Source organism: Lampetra planeri, chromosome 1 (genome assembly GCF_965212315.1).
Source record: "Lampetra planeri chromosome 1, kcLamPlan1.2.h2, whole genome shotgun sequence".
Classification (NCBI taxonomy): Eukaryota; Metazoa; Chordata; class Hyperoartia; order Petromyzontiformes; family Petromyzontidae; genus Lampetra; species Lampetra planeri.
In genome coordinates, this window is record NC_136107.1 from 28,336,115 (window position 1) to 28,353,375 (window position 17,261).

The 17,261-nt window shown below is 44.0% G+C and overlaps 1 protein-coding gene across 3 annotated transcripts in view; it reads right to left on the reverse strand.

Moving 5' to 3' along the window:
* The window catches only part of LOC144720930 (RING finger protein 17-like), a 153,917-nt gene that overhangs the window by 113,572 nt on the left and 23,084 nt on the right, over window positions 1-17,261 (reverse strand). For all 3 annotated transcript variants that reach the window (XM_078598110.1, XM_078598117.1, XM_078598127.1), the window contains exons 16-20: window positions 14,088-14,183; window positions 13,030-13,197; window positions 8,343-9,216; window positions 2,121-2,280; window positions 97-287 (exon numbers count right to left, since the gene is read on the reverse strand). In XM_078598110.1, coding sequence (XP_078454236.1) covers window positions 97-287; window positions 2,121-2,280; window positions 8,343-9,216; window positions 13,030-13,197; window positions 14,088-14,183 — 1,489 coding nt within the window. The remainder of the gene's footprint in view (window positions 1-96; window positions 288-2,120; window positions 2,281-8,342; window positions 9,217-13,029; window positions 13,198-14,087; window positions 14,184-17,261) is intronic.

Consider the following 17,261-nt stretch of genomic DNA (forward strand, 5'->3'; position numbering starts at 1 on the left):
ACCGTACTAACCACAATGCACGCATCATGAGCGTAACGCACATTAATTACACCATGACGACACGCGAACATTTATCACCACGCGTGCGCACACTACCTGGCAAGCTCCAAGAAGATGAGGGCATCTCTGAGCGACACCGGGACGTCGTTCTCCACCTGGTTGTTCGGGGACTTCACGAGGTCCACAATGAACGCATCGCCGGCTCTGGCGGCCACGACCATGTGGACAATCTGTCCCTGGAGCATCTCGGCAAACGCTTTGCTCGACTCAGCACTCCAATCCTGACCCTGGCAACGACAAATCCCCGTGCACAGAAAATGAATAAGTGGACAGAGCCAGACATAAAAAAACACGACGGGGAAAAAAAACTGATGACACGCAACACGGCAAACATGACTTCGTTCTCCCCCCAATGTGCACATTATTACACAAAGTGTACATGTGTAGTGAGTCCAACTGAGTCGCAGACGTTCCTTTTAGAGGCAACACCTTTAATTGAAACACCGTAACACAAAGGGGTAACTGCCCCTTTACCAGATACAACCTCGGGTGTTGAAAACCCAGCTAACTACACTATACAGGAAAGTTACTGCTACGAATGGTCGGACCCTCGCTCGGGTCTCCGACAACGTGGTCCCCCATAGGACGAGGCGCTTCCAGCTTGTAGAACGAAGAGATCCCGGTCCCTCCCAGGGACCCGCCTTATATCCCTCTCCGGTCGGGGCCGCTCCGCCCTCGGCCCCACCCGCCTTCCCGAACATTCTCATTCCCTCTCCATCCTTCTCAAGAGCTCTCTCCGGACACGTCATCACCCCCTAGTCTCCCCACCTGGAGCCCCCTGTATGGACATTCCTGATCACGTGTCTACGGGGTCAACCAGAGTGCCATGGCCCGGGGCAACCCTGCCCCTGGGCTGACACTCACCCCCTCCACCTCGGGGGAGCCCCCACCACACACTATGTGTGGTGCCCGCACTATCCCAGTGCTCGCCAACCCCCGCTAGGGCTGGTATTGCACACAGCCACCCACACAGTGCTGTCCATGATGTAGGAACATCGAACGGCACGACCCTTCCGGGCCGGCACCATACAGTGACAACCCCGATGTCACTACACATGCAATAATATGCCGATTGTGCTCGGCAGTACGCACTGTTACATGCACATTTCACCCTTTGCGATGTAGAGTATATACTAAATAAAAAACTTCACAATTCAATATTTTTGATACAATTTAAACAAAAATCTCATTAAATTTTCTACTTTAGCCAAGTGGTTCCCCTCACCTCATTAATGTTTAACATCGTTCGAGAGAGCAATGCAGCTGGGCAATACCCCCTTGGGCCCAGCTTCAACTCACAGCAGCCTAATAAGTTACAGAGCGACCTTGCCTCTAAACAATGAGTTGTCATGACAAAGGGAAATGTATTGCAGCCAAATACTCTAAAATGCATGATGTCGATTCTCAACGTGGAGGGGAAACACCTGTGGACCTCGAGAAACATCCACGCAATCCACGGGTTGCGCAAACAAACTCCAAATATACAGCAGGTGTCAGGGTCGGGATAGAACCCACGACCTCCTGTATACCAGGCAAGGTATATAACATCTCGATGGTCTCAGCCAGGTCAATGACTGCACACACATCAGATTAAATCTTGTTTCACACTTAAACATTTGTCCAAATTCCAGCTCTTGAGATGTAAACATTTTGGTTTGATTGAAACGTGAGAAATACCGTTTGCAAGACATTAAAAGATGTGCCTTAAATGTGGGTGAAGGTCCAGAAACACTTCTCTGATGTATCCCCTCTGGGGCCATTCACTGACACAAAGTGATGCACTGCTAGCAACAGAACTGTGGAGAGGGCAGCTCACTGCTCGGTCAAAACAGCGCAATTGGAACTGGGGAAAAACAAAAAAATAACGAAGCCATAAAAAACACGCAGTTGATTTCCTGCAGTCGACTCCCCCGAGTTAACCTGCAGGATGACATGCGGCTGTCTAGGCCCACGTGAGGATTGTGGCGTCCGACTCACCGTGACTACGATCGTGGCGTGAGTCACCGTGACGACAATTGTGGAGTGTTTCACCGTGAAGACGGTGGTGGCGTGTGACTCACCACGACGAAGGGCACCACATCCTTGAGAGCACAGCGCACGGCGGCCGCTGGGACTTTCTCAAACAGACTCATGAGCTCATGGTCTGGACGACGAAGATGTGGCTGCAAATCCGAAACCACGCACACGGCATTCCTTCTGCTCTGCTTGAGCGCACGTTTACTGGAATACACGCGTACTTATTTTAACTGTTGAGCATCACACAGATTCACGTACGTGTACAGGTGCGACGAGTACTATGTCCATGGCATATAAACAATACAGGGTATCCATCCATTTACGAACGTTTGGTTTACAGAATTTTGCGTGAACGCCAATTTACAAATAATGGACGCTTTTTCGATGAATGAAATCAAATTTCGGCGTTAACAAAATGTCACTACGGCCACGCACGCCGTGAGATCGGCAAACAATAATCCACCACCGTGTCCCTGCAACAGCAATGCATCCACATTACCTGCCGGGCATTCCAACACGCAGCAGATCTTTTGCAGAGAACCATCTGGCTACCATGAGAGATTCATTCATGAGGCTATCCACATATACAAACACAGAGACAATTTCAACAGAGAAGATGGATTCTGGCTTAGCAATCATTGGAATGATTTGATAAACCATTCCGGGTCTTAATTGATTGTGTTCACGCTTAAGGTGACTTTCAGAACGCATTCCATTATCTTATTCTACCCCCTCCTCTTTTCCGAACATAGATAGACTCGTCCATCTGACCAACTGCCAAATTGCTGTCCGTGGTGCTGACGTTAAGAAAACAAGTATAACCCGTAAAAACAAAGTTTTTCACTATAAACCCTTTATATGCGTGGCGGCTAGAGTCCTCTCGTCCTCTGGCTTGAGATGGCTGCCACCTATGGGTAAGATGATTGCATGGCAGCATTAAGCAATTGGTAATTAAATATATTTTTGTCCTAAAAAGTAAAATTTTGGAAAAAAAATTTCACGAACATTAATTGTCACGCACAACGAGTCTGTGTGGAAAATGTCAGCTCGATTGGATCACGGGAAGTGGGTTAAAAAACGACCGAAAGATTTGCACGGTCCTAAGCAAGCAAGTGAACTTAATATAAAGGATTTAAAAACGCCACTTTTTTCAAATTTTCTTGCTGTGGATTTCACACCTGATGATTGATTGTGTTGCAGTCGAAACGTCGTGATAATTTAATTGGTTATTATTTTTATTATTTTATTATTTCCCTTCTACGTGACTATACCGAAATAACCACGAATATGAATCCCTGCAGTCACAAAAGCTTTAAATCAAAATGATATTTATTAATTTTGTATATTGAAATGCAATATCGGTGTGTTTTTAGGCTATAAGTAGAGTTGGAATGACTACATCCATAATTGTTAGTATTAAACTAAAGAGAAAAGAAGTTCCCGATTTACGAAATTTATTTTTATGCCATGTGTGTGCGTTTGAAAAACACAACCCTTCTGTAAATCGAGGGATACCTGTACAAGGCTGAGAGTGCATTTCAGATTACTGTTGGAACAACGCTAGATCTCGGGTGGGTTTTTATATTTTGCTGCATCCATAAACTTGACGAAATTCCACCTGCCCCACAAATATGTAAAAAAACAAACACCACATTTTATTTGAAATAGAGTGCAATGAGATTTTTTTAAATTGCTTTAAAAATGGCTCTTACCAGTGTTATACCAGAGAACGCCAAGAGGCGAACAGTACAAAGTCTTTGAACTGTTCGCTAACAAGACCCACAAAAAGAAGTCTATGTATTTTGGTGTTTGAACTTCTTAACAAGTAAAAAGGTAAAATCTATTCTCATTTTTCATAATTTTGATCCTGGCTAAAAGGTGCCAAAGAGAAAATAAGCATCGAATAAAATACCAGAGCAGAGAACTTAACAAGACGGTCGGTAAAAAAGGAATGAATCCCAAAAACAATTGAGGTTTTGGAGCTCATTAGGGCTGCGGTCGGTTTAGGTATCACACCACCGTTGGCCATGGCTGGAGATCAAACTCGAGATCTCACAGTGATCATCACAAGACAAGTCTACCCCCCGAAACATGGCTTACACCCCAGCAACATGGATTACCCAACAGAGAAATTGTGAAATAAAAAAAACCCTTAAGTGGAGAAATGCGGGAAATATCGGAGATGGAAAAAAGTAGCATGTGGATTATACAGTGGTACCTCGGTATACGTCATTAATTCGTTCCAGAAGGTAGGACTTATAACGAAAATAACGTATACCAAACGAATTTTTCCCATAAGAAATAAAAGGAAAGGAAATAATCTGTTCCAGAGTATAAGAAATTATATTTTAGATGGCATATTATACATTAATGGGGTTTAGATTTGAAGCTTTCGTGACTGCAGGGATTCATCTTCTTGGTTCTTTCGGTAAAGTCACGTAGAAGGGAAATTATAAAAAATAAAACATAATAAAATACAATTCTCACGACGTTTCGGCCACAACGCAAGCAGCCGTCCTCAGGTGAAGAACAGGTCTGTCGGAAAGACAGCGTCTGAATGAGCACCACCAGGCTTGGCAGCGTATATTTAAGCTGGGTTGGAGGGGGAAGGGCGCCTTGACAAAGGAATTTGCATATCAAGAGGAATTTAGCATATTTATGGGAAATGCGGATATGGGATTAGTCACTACTTGTGGAATGCGTAGGAGGTGGGGGTTTCAAAGTCATATTATGCCCGTGCATTATGTAGGATTAGCAGCATCAAAGGGAGGGAGTAGGGTTAGCAGTAATAAAGGGAAGGAATTTTAATAGTAAGGAGCAGCAGCAGCTAAACTACCACGTAAAAAACTAAAATATGAACTACATCAGTATCATCAATATACTAAATATACTCTCCAATAAGCTGAGCTACTGACAGTAAGTCATACATTACAATTCTATGTCGCAAAAAATATCATATGCCTCCAGCTAAACTTTTTTCTCTTACATCACATGGGTATACCCCGTACTATATACTGCCATAGACAAACCCAACATTAAATTATATACTGCATTACTATACACCACCTTAGACTATACATTGTAATATTACACTATGTATTATTCTACCCACCTTACTGTATACCACACTGCTGTATATTCACTATACAATTACGATACTATATATTACCTTATACATTATATTAAACATTAGACTTTTATACTATTTATTATTATACAATCTGCTATACACTATACCATTGACCGTCGCGTGAAAGGTAATAAGAGGAAGCAACGAAATATGTCAATGGGAGAGTGGTGGTAGGAGACTTGCAGCGGAGCAAAGACTCCATTCCCTGCGGAGAATAAAATATATATAGTCAATGCCAGTGAGTGGACTGCGATCTGAAAGTCACCGTAAACGTGAACACAATCAGTTAAGATCCGAAATGGTTTATTAGGTCCTTCCAATGATTGCTGAGCCAGAATCCATCTTCTCGGTTGAAATTGTCTCTGTGTTTGTACATGTGGAACTTTCTACAAACAAACTGAGGGCAGCCCAATGGGCTCCCCCCTATCTCCGGTTGTAGCCAACGTTTTCATGTAGAAATTTGAGACTGACACCATCCAGACTGCCACTCTACACCCGACCTTATGGAAGAGGTACATAGATGACACTTTTGTCATCTGGCCACATGGCCAGCCTGCTCTAGACCAATTCCTCGACCACATCAATTCTATACACCCAGCCATCAGATTCACCATGGAAGTCGAAAAAGATGACAAGCCACCCTTTTTGGATGTCCTAATTAAAAGGAGACCTGATGGTTCAATGAGCCACTCTGTCTACAGGAAAGCCACCCATACGGATGCTTACCTAAAACCGGATTCCCACCACCATCCATCCCAGAAGAATTCCCTCATCAAGACTCTACACCATAGAGCCCAATGCATCTCCGACCAGGAACACATTGCCAGTGAATTCAAGCGCGTACGCCAAGCTCTTCAGGCTAATGGTTACTCCGACTACACAATCCGCAAAGCCATCACTCCAACCATCAAGAAGGATCCTGTTGAGGAGTCATTCAAAACCATCACCTTACCCTACATTGCTGGGGTCACAAAAAAGATCTCCAAAATCCTGATTAAACACAAGATCCAGGTCCGATTCAACACAGTACATAAAATCCGTGATCTGGTCCCGTCTGTAAAAGATGTGGTTCCAGACATACAGTACCCTGGCGTCTACAAACTAAGTTGCCTCTGTGGTAGCAGTTACACATTGGAAAAAAAAAACGACATGTCTCGGACCGCATCCGTGAACATAAAGCAGACCTGAAACACGGTAGGACAAACACCTCAGCCGTGGCAGATCACTGTTACAATTCAGTGGGCTCACATGACATTGACTTCTCCAAGACAGAGGTTCTCTGCAAGCCATCTGGCTTACCATGAGAGATTCATTCATGAGGCGATCCACATATACAAACACAGAGACAATTTCAACCGAGAAGATGGATTCTGGCTCAGCAATCATTGGAAGGACGTAATAAACCATTTCGGATCTTAACTGATTGTGTTCATGTTTACGGTGACTTTCAGACCGCAGTCCACTCACTGACATTGACTATATATCTTTTATTCTCCGCAGGGAATGGAGTCTTTGCTCCGCTGCAAGTCTCCGATCGCAACTCTCCCATTGACATATTTCATTGCTTCCTCTTAGTACCTTTCACGCGACGGTCAATGGTATAGTGTATAGCAGATTGTATAATAATAAATAGTTTAAAAGTGTAATGTTTAATATAATGTATAAGGTAATATATAGTATCGTAATTGTATAGTGAATATACAACAGTGTGGAATACAGTAAGGTGGGCCGAATAATACATAGTGTAATATTACAATGTATAGTCTAAGGTATAGGGTGGTGTATAGTAATGCAGTATATAATTTAATGTTGGGTTTGTCTATGGCAGTATATAGTACAGGGTAGACCCGTGTGATGTAAGAGAACAAAGTTTAGCTGGAGGCATATGATATTTTTTGCGACGTAGAATTGTAATGTATGACTTACTGTTAGTAGCTCAGCTTATTGGAGAGTATATTTAGTATATTGATGATACTGATGTAGTTTATATTTTAGTTTTTTACGTGGTGGTTTAGCTACTGCAGCTCCTTACTATTAAAATTCCTTCCCTTTATTACTGCTAACCCTACTCCCTCCCTTTGATGCTGCTAATCCTACATAATGCACGGGCATAATGACTTTGAAACCCCCCCCACCTCCTACGCATTCCACAAGTAGTGACTAATCCCATATCTGCATTTCCCATAAATATGCTAAATTCCTCTTGATATGCAAATTCCTTCATCAAGGCACCCTTCCCCCTCCAACCCAGCTTCAATATATGCTGCCAAGCATGGTGGTGCTCATTCAGATGCTGTCTTTCCGACAGACCTGTTCTTCACCTGAGGACGGCTGCTTGCGTTGTGGCCGAAACGTCGTGAGAATTGTATTTTATTATGTTTTATTATTATGATTTTATTATTTCCCTTCTACGTGACTTTACCGAAAGAACCAAGAAGATTAATGGGGTTGTATACAATTTAGACACTACTTATTACTAATATGCATACATAAATTAAAATAAATGCATAAATAAATTAAAATAAATTGAAATAAAAATAAAATTTAACAACACTTTACCTTGCTGAGAGGAGTTGATAGCAAGAGTTGTGCACTGAACGAGATCGACTGTATCGGCAAACTGAGGAGCGGCGCTTTCTTTCAGTCGTGAACAGGGTATACGCGGGTACGCGGTGAGACTCATCCCGACCCATACAAGTTCTAGCAAATGCGTCGTATCCCAAGCAAGACGTCGTATCCCAAGACATTTTTTCTCTGGTCAAAACACGACGTATACCAAATTCGACGTATTCCAAAGCGGTCATATACCGAGGTATTTCGATTGAAAGCTTTCGTGACTGCAGGGATTCATATTCTTGGTTCTTTCGGTAAAGTTACGTAGAAGGGAAATAATTGTTTTATTTTTATTATGTAATTATGTAAATTTATTATTATTTTATTATTTCCCTTCTACGTGACTTTACCTAAAGAACCAAGAACATGCATAAATAAATGTGGATTGTCACCAAATTCGGCCACCAACTCCCCAAAAGAAAGGTTACAGAGCATCGCTTGCCACAGGGCAGTTAAAAAAATCATAAACTAATGCATGCACACACGCACATCTTAAAGACGTTCTTATTTAGAATGACAATACCTTTTCACGTAAAACACTTCCGTTCTTCCTTCATCCACCAGAAAAACGTTCAGCCTGGTTACTTTGTCAATGGGGAATGACGACGCTCCCTGTGAAACAAAGGCCGGTTTGGGCGACTGAGTGTCAGCGCTTGCTTCCACTCCTGGGTGCCTGTCAGGTGCAGCAGCAGAACAGTTGTTCTCGTGTTCCCAGCCGCATTCCAAGACACCATCGATCATTTCCATTTCCTCCGAGCAGGTGAGCAGATCCGACACCACTCCAATTTTTTCCCTCGTTTCGCCGATTTCACGGGCACGTTCGGCGCTCTTCTCGGTGGGCAAGTTCCATTTGGCAACGTCGCCCTCTCCACACGCGTCCGCGCGTTTGCCATCCGCGTCCTCTCGCTTTTGCGAGCTCGTGATCGAGCTACAAACACCGGGGGGTTTTGGATGCGTGCATTCAAGCAGAGAGAGGTAATCTGCCTCGACAAAACCGCAGCCGCTTCTGTCGGCCGCATGCAGCGTCTGCCCAGCAGCGCCGCCTCTCGCCTTCACAATGCCCTCATCGGCCACGTGGCCAGCTTCCACAGACGTCATTTCGGCTGCTGTCGCCACTCCGAGAGCTACATCGTTTTCCGACTCCCGCTCGTCAAACACCCTTCTGACCCTTTTGTACACGAATTCAGGGGTGCCTTCCGATTCAAGTGGAACTTCTTCACGGTGGGAAACTGGCGTCGTGCTTTTCAATGCGATGCTTCGTAAAGGCCCGAGGCTGGCCGTGCCCTCTCCCCCCTCCGCTTGCACAGAACCGCACAACTCCTCGCCAGCCCGGATGGAAATTATTTTGACGCGGTGCCACTTATTGCTCACGCAGCTCCGCATGCACAGAACCTCGCCTGCGAGAACAAAACGCCAATAAGTTTGTTGGTGGCTTACTCGGCGCAGTAGTTACACGTCACAAGTTTACTTTTCAGAATTCAAATTTTGTTACGGATTTCTTTTTAAAAATGTACTCCAACAGAAGAAATACAAAGTGCTTTAAAAACTAATTCCTCCTGGCAAATCAAAAGCAGCAACAATTTAAACTTTGTGCCACATTTCATGATTTTTCTTATAACAAAATGTACATGACCGTCAAGCTATACAGTAGTCCCTCGGTCAACGTTTTTAATCTGTTCCATGAAAACTGTTAACCTAAATAACTGTTAATGGAATATAGCAATTACATGTTAAAAGTGTAGTGAGTCCAACTGAGTCATAGACGTTGTCTTGGGAGCAACACTATTTCTTTCAGTAACTCAACATAACATAACACAACCTACACTTGGGTGTTGAATGCCCATCTAGCCACGCTACGGCAGAACTAGACATGGTTCGCTATCCCGGCCCGGACCACAAGCTGGGTCCCGGACCGCGTGGCTAGAGGCTTCTTTTACCCGAAGTGGATCTTCATCACCAGCAACACGAAGAACCCCGAGCCCCTCACGGGGCCCCCGTTATATCGACCTGGGCTGGGGCTGGATCCGCCCCTTGCCCCACTCACCTTCTAGATCTCTCGAGCTTTTTCCCGAAGGCTCCCGAGAGCTCATTTATACCACGTGACCGCCCAGCGGCCCCCGTCCACCGGTGGCCCCCCTCCAGTATCATCGGGTCACGTGTCGGCAGGTCAACCAGCGTATCATGCCCCAACGTAACCCTGGCTGGCTGACGCTCCCTCTCGCTCCCTCACCGGGAGCCCGCATCGCACACTGTACGTGGTGCCTCCGCGCTAACCAGCGCTCACCAAAGCCTCGCTAGGGCTGGTACTACGCCCAGTAAGCGGGCTCCACATAATGCCAAAACATTATCCGCCGTGGCTTCGTAAGCTCGGCACCACAGTGACAATCACAGTCACTACAAAAGCATGAATCCGTTCCACTGCAAAAACAGAAGTAATGTAAACAAAGCCAGTCGAGGTCTAAACGCTCATACGTGGTGTCGCTGACTGGCTGAGGACATGGCTCAGTCCCTCTTACGAGCACTCTGATTGGCCTAAATTGGCGGCCGCGTACATAACGTACCTTTAGTCACACTGTTAACGTTAGTCAAAATGTTAACGTTAATCAAAACAATGGGGTCCCTATGGGAGGCAAAACGTTAAGCGAAAAAACGTTAACCGATGTCACTGTTGACCAAGGGAATACCACACATCAATGTACAGTCTCTATTATGGCGGTGAGTGGCAACGCAGCGGTTTGTCTCGGTATTCTAGGGACCTATACGCATGCTGGGATGACTCGGACCGCTCCAAGAGCCAGCGCTAGGGTCAGATGTTTTTTAAGGTTTCTTGGACACAAAATGATGGCGGGAAGGCTGTTGGATCCAAGGAAAGCAATGGGTCGCACCGCAGTGGAGTAGGCGCGGGTGTCCCGTTCACTCGTTCACCTTCGCAGCGTTCGAGTTGAAATTCGATAATGGTTTGGGACATGCGGTGAGAACGCGTTTTGCCGCGTTCGCTCTATGGATGTCAGATCTCGGGCAACGTGATAAATCGGACACCACGGTAAATCGCACCACTGCACGCACATTCATGTCCTATCCACTCATTCGACAGCTGGGGCATTGTATTCCTGAGGGTTACTCCAACGGCATCTTGTTTGCACCACGGATTCAGAAATTATCCGGCTGCACAACATTCTCGTTCACTGTGACCCTCGGGTGTCAAAGTCCTCACCATGCCTAAGAGTATCGCCTGGATTGTTTTGACGTTCACAAATTCAGTGTAATATCTTAATTTTAGAACTTTCGTGACTGCAGGAATTATTATTTGTTTCTTTCGGTTAAGTCACGTCTAAAGATAAAATAATAAATTAAATTAAATAATAGAATACGACGTTTCGATTGCAACACAAGCAATCATCATCAGGTATAATGAAATAGTGACATAAAATCTAACCAGAAAACTATACACAGACATATTAGCAGACAGATATCACCAAGATACATAGAGAGAGCAACACAGGTAACAGAGAGAGGTGGTCGTCTCTGTGGGGTGGCCTTAAATAGACAGAGGAGGGCGGACGCAGAGAGAGGGAGGGGGGTTAGAGAAAAAATTAGCATATCAATGAGTGGACAACAAAACGTGGTGCTGCAAGTGCGATGACACGGCAAGCAAGCCTGCTTGCTTTAGCATATCAATGAGTGGACAACAAAACGTGGTGCTGCAAGTGCGATGACACGGCAAGCAAGCAAGTGCGATGACACGGCAAGCAAGCAGGCTTGCTTGCCGTGTCATCGCACTTGCAGCACCACGTTTTGTTGTCCACTCATTGATATGCTAATTTTTTCTCTAACCCCCCTCCCTCTCTCTGCGTCCGCCCTCCTCTGTCTATTTAAGGCCACCCCACAGAGACGACCACCTCTCTCTGTTACCTGTGTTGCTCTCTCTATGTATCTTGGTGATATCTGTCTGCTAATATGTCTGTCTATAGTTTTCTGGTTAGATTTTATGTCGCTATTTCATTATACCTGATGATGATTGCTTGTGTTGCAATCGAAACGTCGTATTCTATTATTTAATTTAATTAATTATTTTATCTTTAGACGTGACTTAACCGAAAGAAACAAATAATAATTCAGTGTAATACTTAATTACTGCAACGCCGCTATAATAATGCTGCGCTATTTGTGAGTGGATTCAATGCAGTTTTACGACGCTTAAAAATATTGTGACTCCGCACTTTTCGGTTTCAAAATTCGCGGCTTTGGGGTGAAGAACGTGGAGGTTCGTGTTATTAAAACTACAGTAGACTCTCGATTATCCACACTAATGACGGGGAAGACGGCCACGGATAATTCAAACATCACGGATAATACAAAAATATCCATTGTCTGCGGATCTCTATGCCAAAAAACACTCATTTAGGTGTAAATTATGTTTACGTTTCTCTGCCATCGCACAGTTTCGTCAATTAAAACAAAAAAAGATTAATGATGAATTTTGATTGATACTCTTACAATTTAGAACTAATAGTAACGATCGACCGTTCGATGCGTGTGCTCAGCGATAACACTTTCCTGTTCCCGCGCAGAAGACTTTGCCCACCAAGTTAGACAGCAGCAGAGCCACGCCAATAACCATCAATCCAACTCCACCCACTGTTGTAAATATTTGCAACTACTCTACTGTAGCGGCGATCATGTGGATTTCGAATCAACCTGGATCAACATATTTGCTCGGTAAAAGCACATGACTTGTAATAAACATTTACAAGAATAACAATGTATAACTGTTTTTAGATGATTAATGTGGGCTTAAGGTAAAATCCATGAGTTATTAATTTGTCAAAATCCGCAAATCGGATAAACCGCACGCGGATAATCATTTCTACTATTTATGGCCCACGAAAAAAAAGAATCCTCAACACGATCAACACAAATTCTTGAGGCGTTATAGGAAGTCGTCCCACTGCAAGTTATTCCAGTTGGAGAAAGATGCACGGAGATCAGGGGAGTCACCCTCTCATGCCACGCAGCCCAGGGAGATTGATTAACTACCACCACCTCTAAGGTCAAGCCTGGACGTCACACACATTCTATAATTCTGAAACCTGTATTTAAACTTGATCTGCGTCTCCTGCAATGGTTCTAAATAAATAATAACGAAAACCGCATTGGGCCACAACTGTCTTGCGTGTGCGAGCGTGCGTGTGCATGCCTGTGTGTGTTACCGATGCTGAGGGTTTGTATGGCTGAAGAGTTTTTAGTCTGAGCCATGCAGTACTTGGAAAGCGCCAACTTGAGCTTCTCCTTGCGGTAGCGAGCAGCGTAGTACCGCACGTAGAAGTGTCTGGGATTCACCACGTGGGTCAGCATCACCTGCTCCGAATGCAACGCGTCTGCGCACATGAGCCCATGGCACAACACAACATAAACGATGAACACCACGAATGCGATTCAACACAGAAATACACTTTACGTCGTGCACCAGGTGCGCGCGTTATGCTGCCAAGTTTGACGCATTTTCACTTACACACCGCATATTCTTATATACAGGCATACATTTGATGGGAATATATGGCAATTGCAAAACGCATTATAGTTCACATGGTACGCTTGGGGGCTGCTGTTTACAGCTATATTTACTACCTCAGACACCGTCATACAAATCTGCTATCCCATTCCTGCAGTCAATAAGAGCCAAGTGATTAGACGATACAAAGGCTTTAGGAAGCTCATCGAGCACCGGTACAGAGGGAGAGAGGCAGACGCAGGGTCAGATAACCTCGTCACCTACCTCCCCCCCCCACCTTGAGTAGTCATGGATACCTCATTCATCCAGGCATTGGCAGTGAAATGCTCTTAGGCAACGTTGAGGACTGGACACTCGCTTTATTCTGTCGGGTGTCGTGTCGGGAGTGCCTGCCACTTTTTCTGAAGTTTTTCTGATCGTCCACTGGGGCCATTGCTTTGGTGGACAGATTTGTCCTTGTGGCATTTGCAGCATTTAGTAACGTACGTTTAATGAAGGCCAAAAAACTGGATATGAATTAGGCCCATAACTTATACTGAAGTCGTAACTTATACCAAAGTCAAGAGGATTCAAATTTAGTATTGACACAATAGCATTATAATGTATTCATGACGTTAAAATAATAAGCACAATGCAGAAAGTGACTTGAGAGCGACACATCTCTTTATTTTATTTTATTATTTATAAAACAAATTACGCCCGAGAATGTTTTCACAAATGTGCTGTAATCTGTCACACGAGTGCGTGGTTCCTAACCCTGTGAAATCCAGGAGGGCCGATTACGGGACGATTTTGCGTTCCCTATCTTGCACCTTTGGACGGAGCTCATCTCCCCACCAGCTGGCATCATTCCTACCCAAGCGGAGGGAAAAGAAAAAAAACAGCCAAGCGCCAACATCTGGAGAAATGCTCAAGGGGTTACAGATAAATACATTGACAGAATTTCACTTGACTGTGTGTGACACTATCACTCACCACGCTCAAGTAGGGGGTCGGCTCTCGAGAACAATCGCGTTGCCACTGCTGGCTCTAAACACAAACCGAACAACTCTCCCTGCCCCTACTTGTTCCGTGATAATTCACAGACGAGGTGCTGAAGCATAGTACCGAACCATTCGTGGTTGGAGCTTATTGCAGCGGGATAAGGTTATGGACTATGATGTTGCTGAAAAACAGCCACCGCTCGCTCACATTTACTAAATAATAATACAGGGACTGCTCTTACGAATATTCGACTTAGAAACTTTTAGAGATACAAACAAACATGCCCCGCATGTCCAGTTGCCTGTTCGGACCGAGAGTCGTAATTTCAACCGCGGCGCAAAAGATGGCGGTGGTAGCATCTTAATCTGCAGAACATGAAGAACCAGTGGCATCTACATCTACAGGAGATAATACAACGTTTCAAGCCATTCCCCGTATTTAGTGTACATGCAGTACAACATGTTTGGAATTGATAGGAGTAAAGTTGGACTTGCAAACAAATAGACTTACGAACAGACCTCTGGAACCGAACTCGTTAGTAAGTAGAGGAATGTGTGTTTATATTTAACTTATCTATGGAATCTATTTGCCAGTATTTAAAATGATACAAATTATAGGTTTTGTACCCTTTCTGGCAATAAAACAGGTGTTAAGATGTTCAAAGAGATACCTTTATTGCCAAAGGGTATAAAACCTATTGTTTTATTTTCCACATTTTTTATACTGATTCTAGATTTGAAGCTTTCGTGACTGCAAGGATTCATACTCTTTGGTTCTTTATGGTAAAGTCACGTAGGTAAAAAATAAAATAAATGAAAACTAAATTAAATCACGACGTTTCGGGCACAACACAAGCATCCTTCTTCAGGTGGGGACAACGTAGCGAAAGCGCAACCGCTTAAGTGTGCCTCAGAGATGGCTGTGACAAGGAGTTATATAGTTGCGGGGGATGTAGGGAGGGGGAGGAGCCATGGTGAGTGTGGGGGTAAGGTGTAGGCTGGGAGGTAACGTTTTGAACACCGGGGGTGCGCTGGGAGGCAACAACTGGAGCTGAAACTGGAGCTTTGTGATGTAGATGGCGGAAGTAGATAAGCAAGCTAGGATTAAGCCGCCTTTTGTTATTCCCTCATCAAAACACTATACCATAGGGCCCACTGCATCTCTGACCAACACCACCTGGCCAGTGAATTGGAACATGTACATCGGGCCTCAAGATGAACGGATAATCGGACCGTGCTATCCGCCGAGCTGTTTCTCCCAACGTGGAGAAACAACCCCTTGAGACTTCGATAAAAATCATTACGTTGCCATACATAGCAGCATCAAAAATATTTCCAAAATTCTGAACAAACACAAGATCCAGGTCCGATTCAGTAGAGTACACAAGATCAGTGATCTGATCCCATCCGTAAAGGATGTCATTCCTGACTTGTGTCTACAAACTGAGTTGCACCTGTGGGGATTGTTATATCGGAGAAACGAAACGACATTTCTGATCGCATTCGCGAGCACAAGTCGGATTTTAAACATGGCAGGACGAATTATTCGGCCGTAGCTGACCACTATTATAATACTGCTGGTTCTCATGACAATGTGTTCTCCGATACCAAGGTACTCTGCAAGCCTCCTGGATACTTCTAGATTTGAAGCTTTCGTGACTGCAAGGATTCAAACTCTTAGGTTTTTCGGTAAAGTCACATAGGTAAAAAAATTAAATAAAAATTTACTAAAAGTAATAATAGAAATAAAATAAAATAATAAATCACGACGTTTCGGAGGCAACACAAGTCTCCGTCATCAGGTGAGACAGTCACAGGTAAATTTGCTGTATCAAGTGAGGCAAAGATTCCAAGATACAAGTTCTTAAATACAAGTTAAGGGGGGAGGAGGGAGGGAGGGGCTTATCTGAATGTGGTAGCCAATGAATGGAACGTATTGGGAGGGGGGGGGCGGGGCTAAAAAAGAGTGAATGTGGAACTGTTGGACCTGTTGGTGCACATGCTAGAAGAGAACGAAAATGCCCATGTTGTTTTACCCAGTGTTGGTTGACAATCAAATACAAAAAGGAGAGTACTGTTAAACGCTGGGGACATTAACACTCGGTAAAGTAAAATAGTGCCTGTCAAATAAGATGGTCCAAAAATGTGTAGTTGAATCTTTTTTGCATGGTTAATAACATCTTTCTAATGATTACTCAGTTTGTACCCATCATCACGGTTGAAATTATGTCTGTGTTTGTAAATCTGGATGGCTTCATGTACAGACCTTTGATGGTAGCCAGAGGGTTTGCAGAGCACCTTGGTCTCGGAAAAAACAATATCACGAGAGCCCACAGCATTGTAGCAATGATCGGCAACGGCGGAAGACTCAATTTTGCCGTGTTTCAGATCTGACTTGTGCTCGCGGACACGATCAGAGACATGATGTTTTGTTTCCCCAATGTAACAATCACCACAGCTGCAACTCAGTTTTATAGACTCCAGGGTATTGCAAGTCAGGGATGACATCCTTCACAGATGGAATTAGATCACGGATTTTATGTACTGTACTGAATTGGACTTGGATCTTATGTTTGTTTAGAATTTTGGAGATCTTTTTGGTCACGCCTGCTTTGTATGGCAACGTGATAGTTTTGATCGGAGTTTCAAGATACTACCAAAGATTTGTCCATGAAGCCATCCAGATATACAAACATAGACATAACTTCAACCGAGAGGATTGATTCAAATTGAGCAATCATTGGAAAGATGTAATTAACCAAGTTAAACTTTAGCTACCGTGCAGTTTACTGCTAGATAGCCAGTTTAGATTTATTTTCATAAACATAGCCATATTCCCAGTCTGTTACCCCCAGCTTCACACACTACCATCACCATACGTTGTTTATTAGCTTTTAACATTTCAGTTTGAACTCCATATGTTGTTAGCCTGCGCATTTCTAATTTA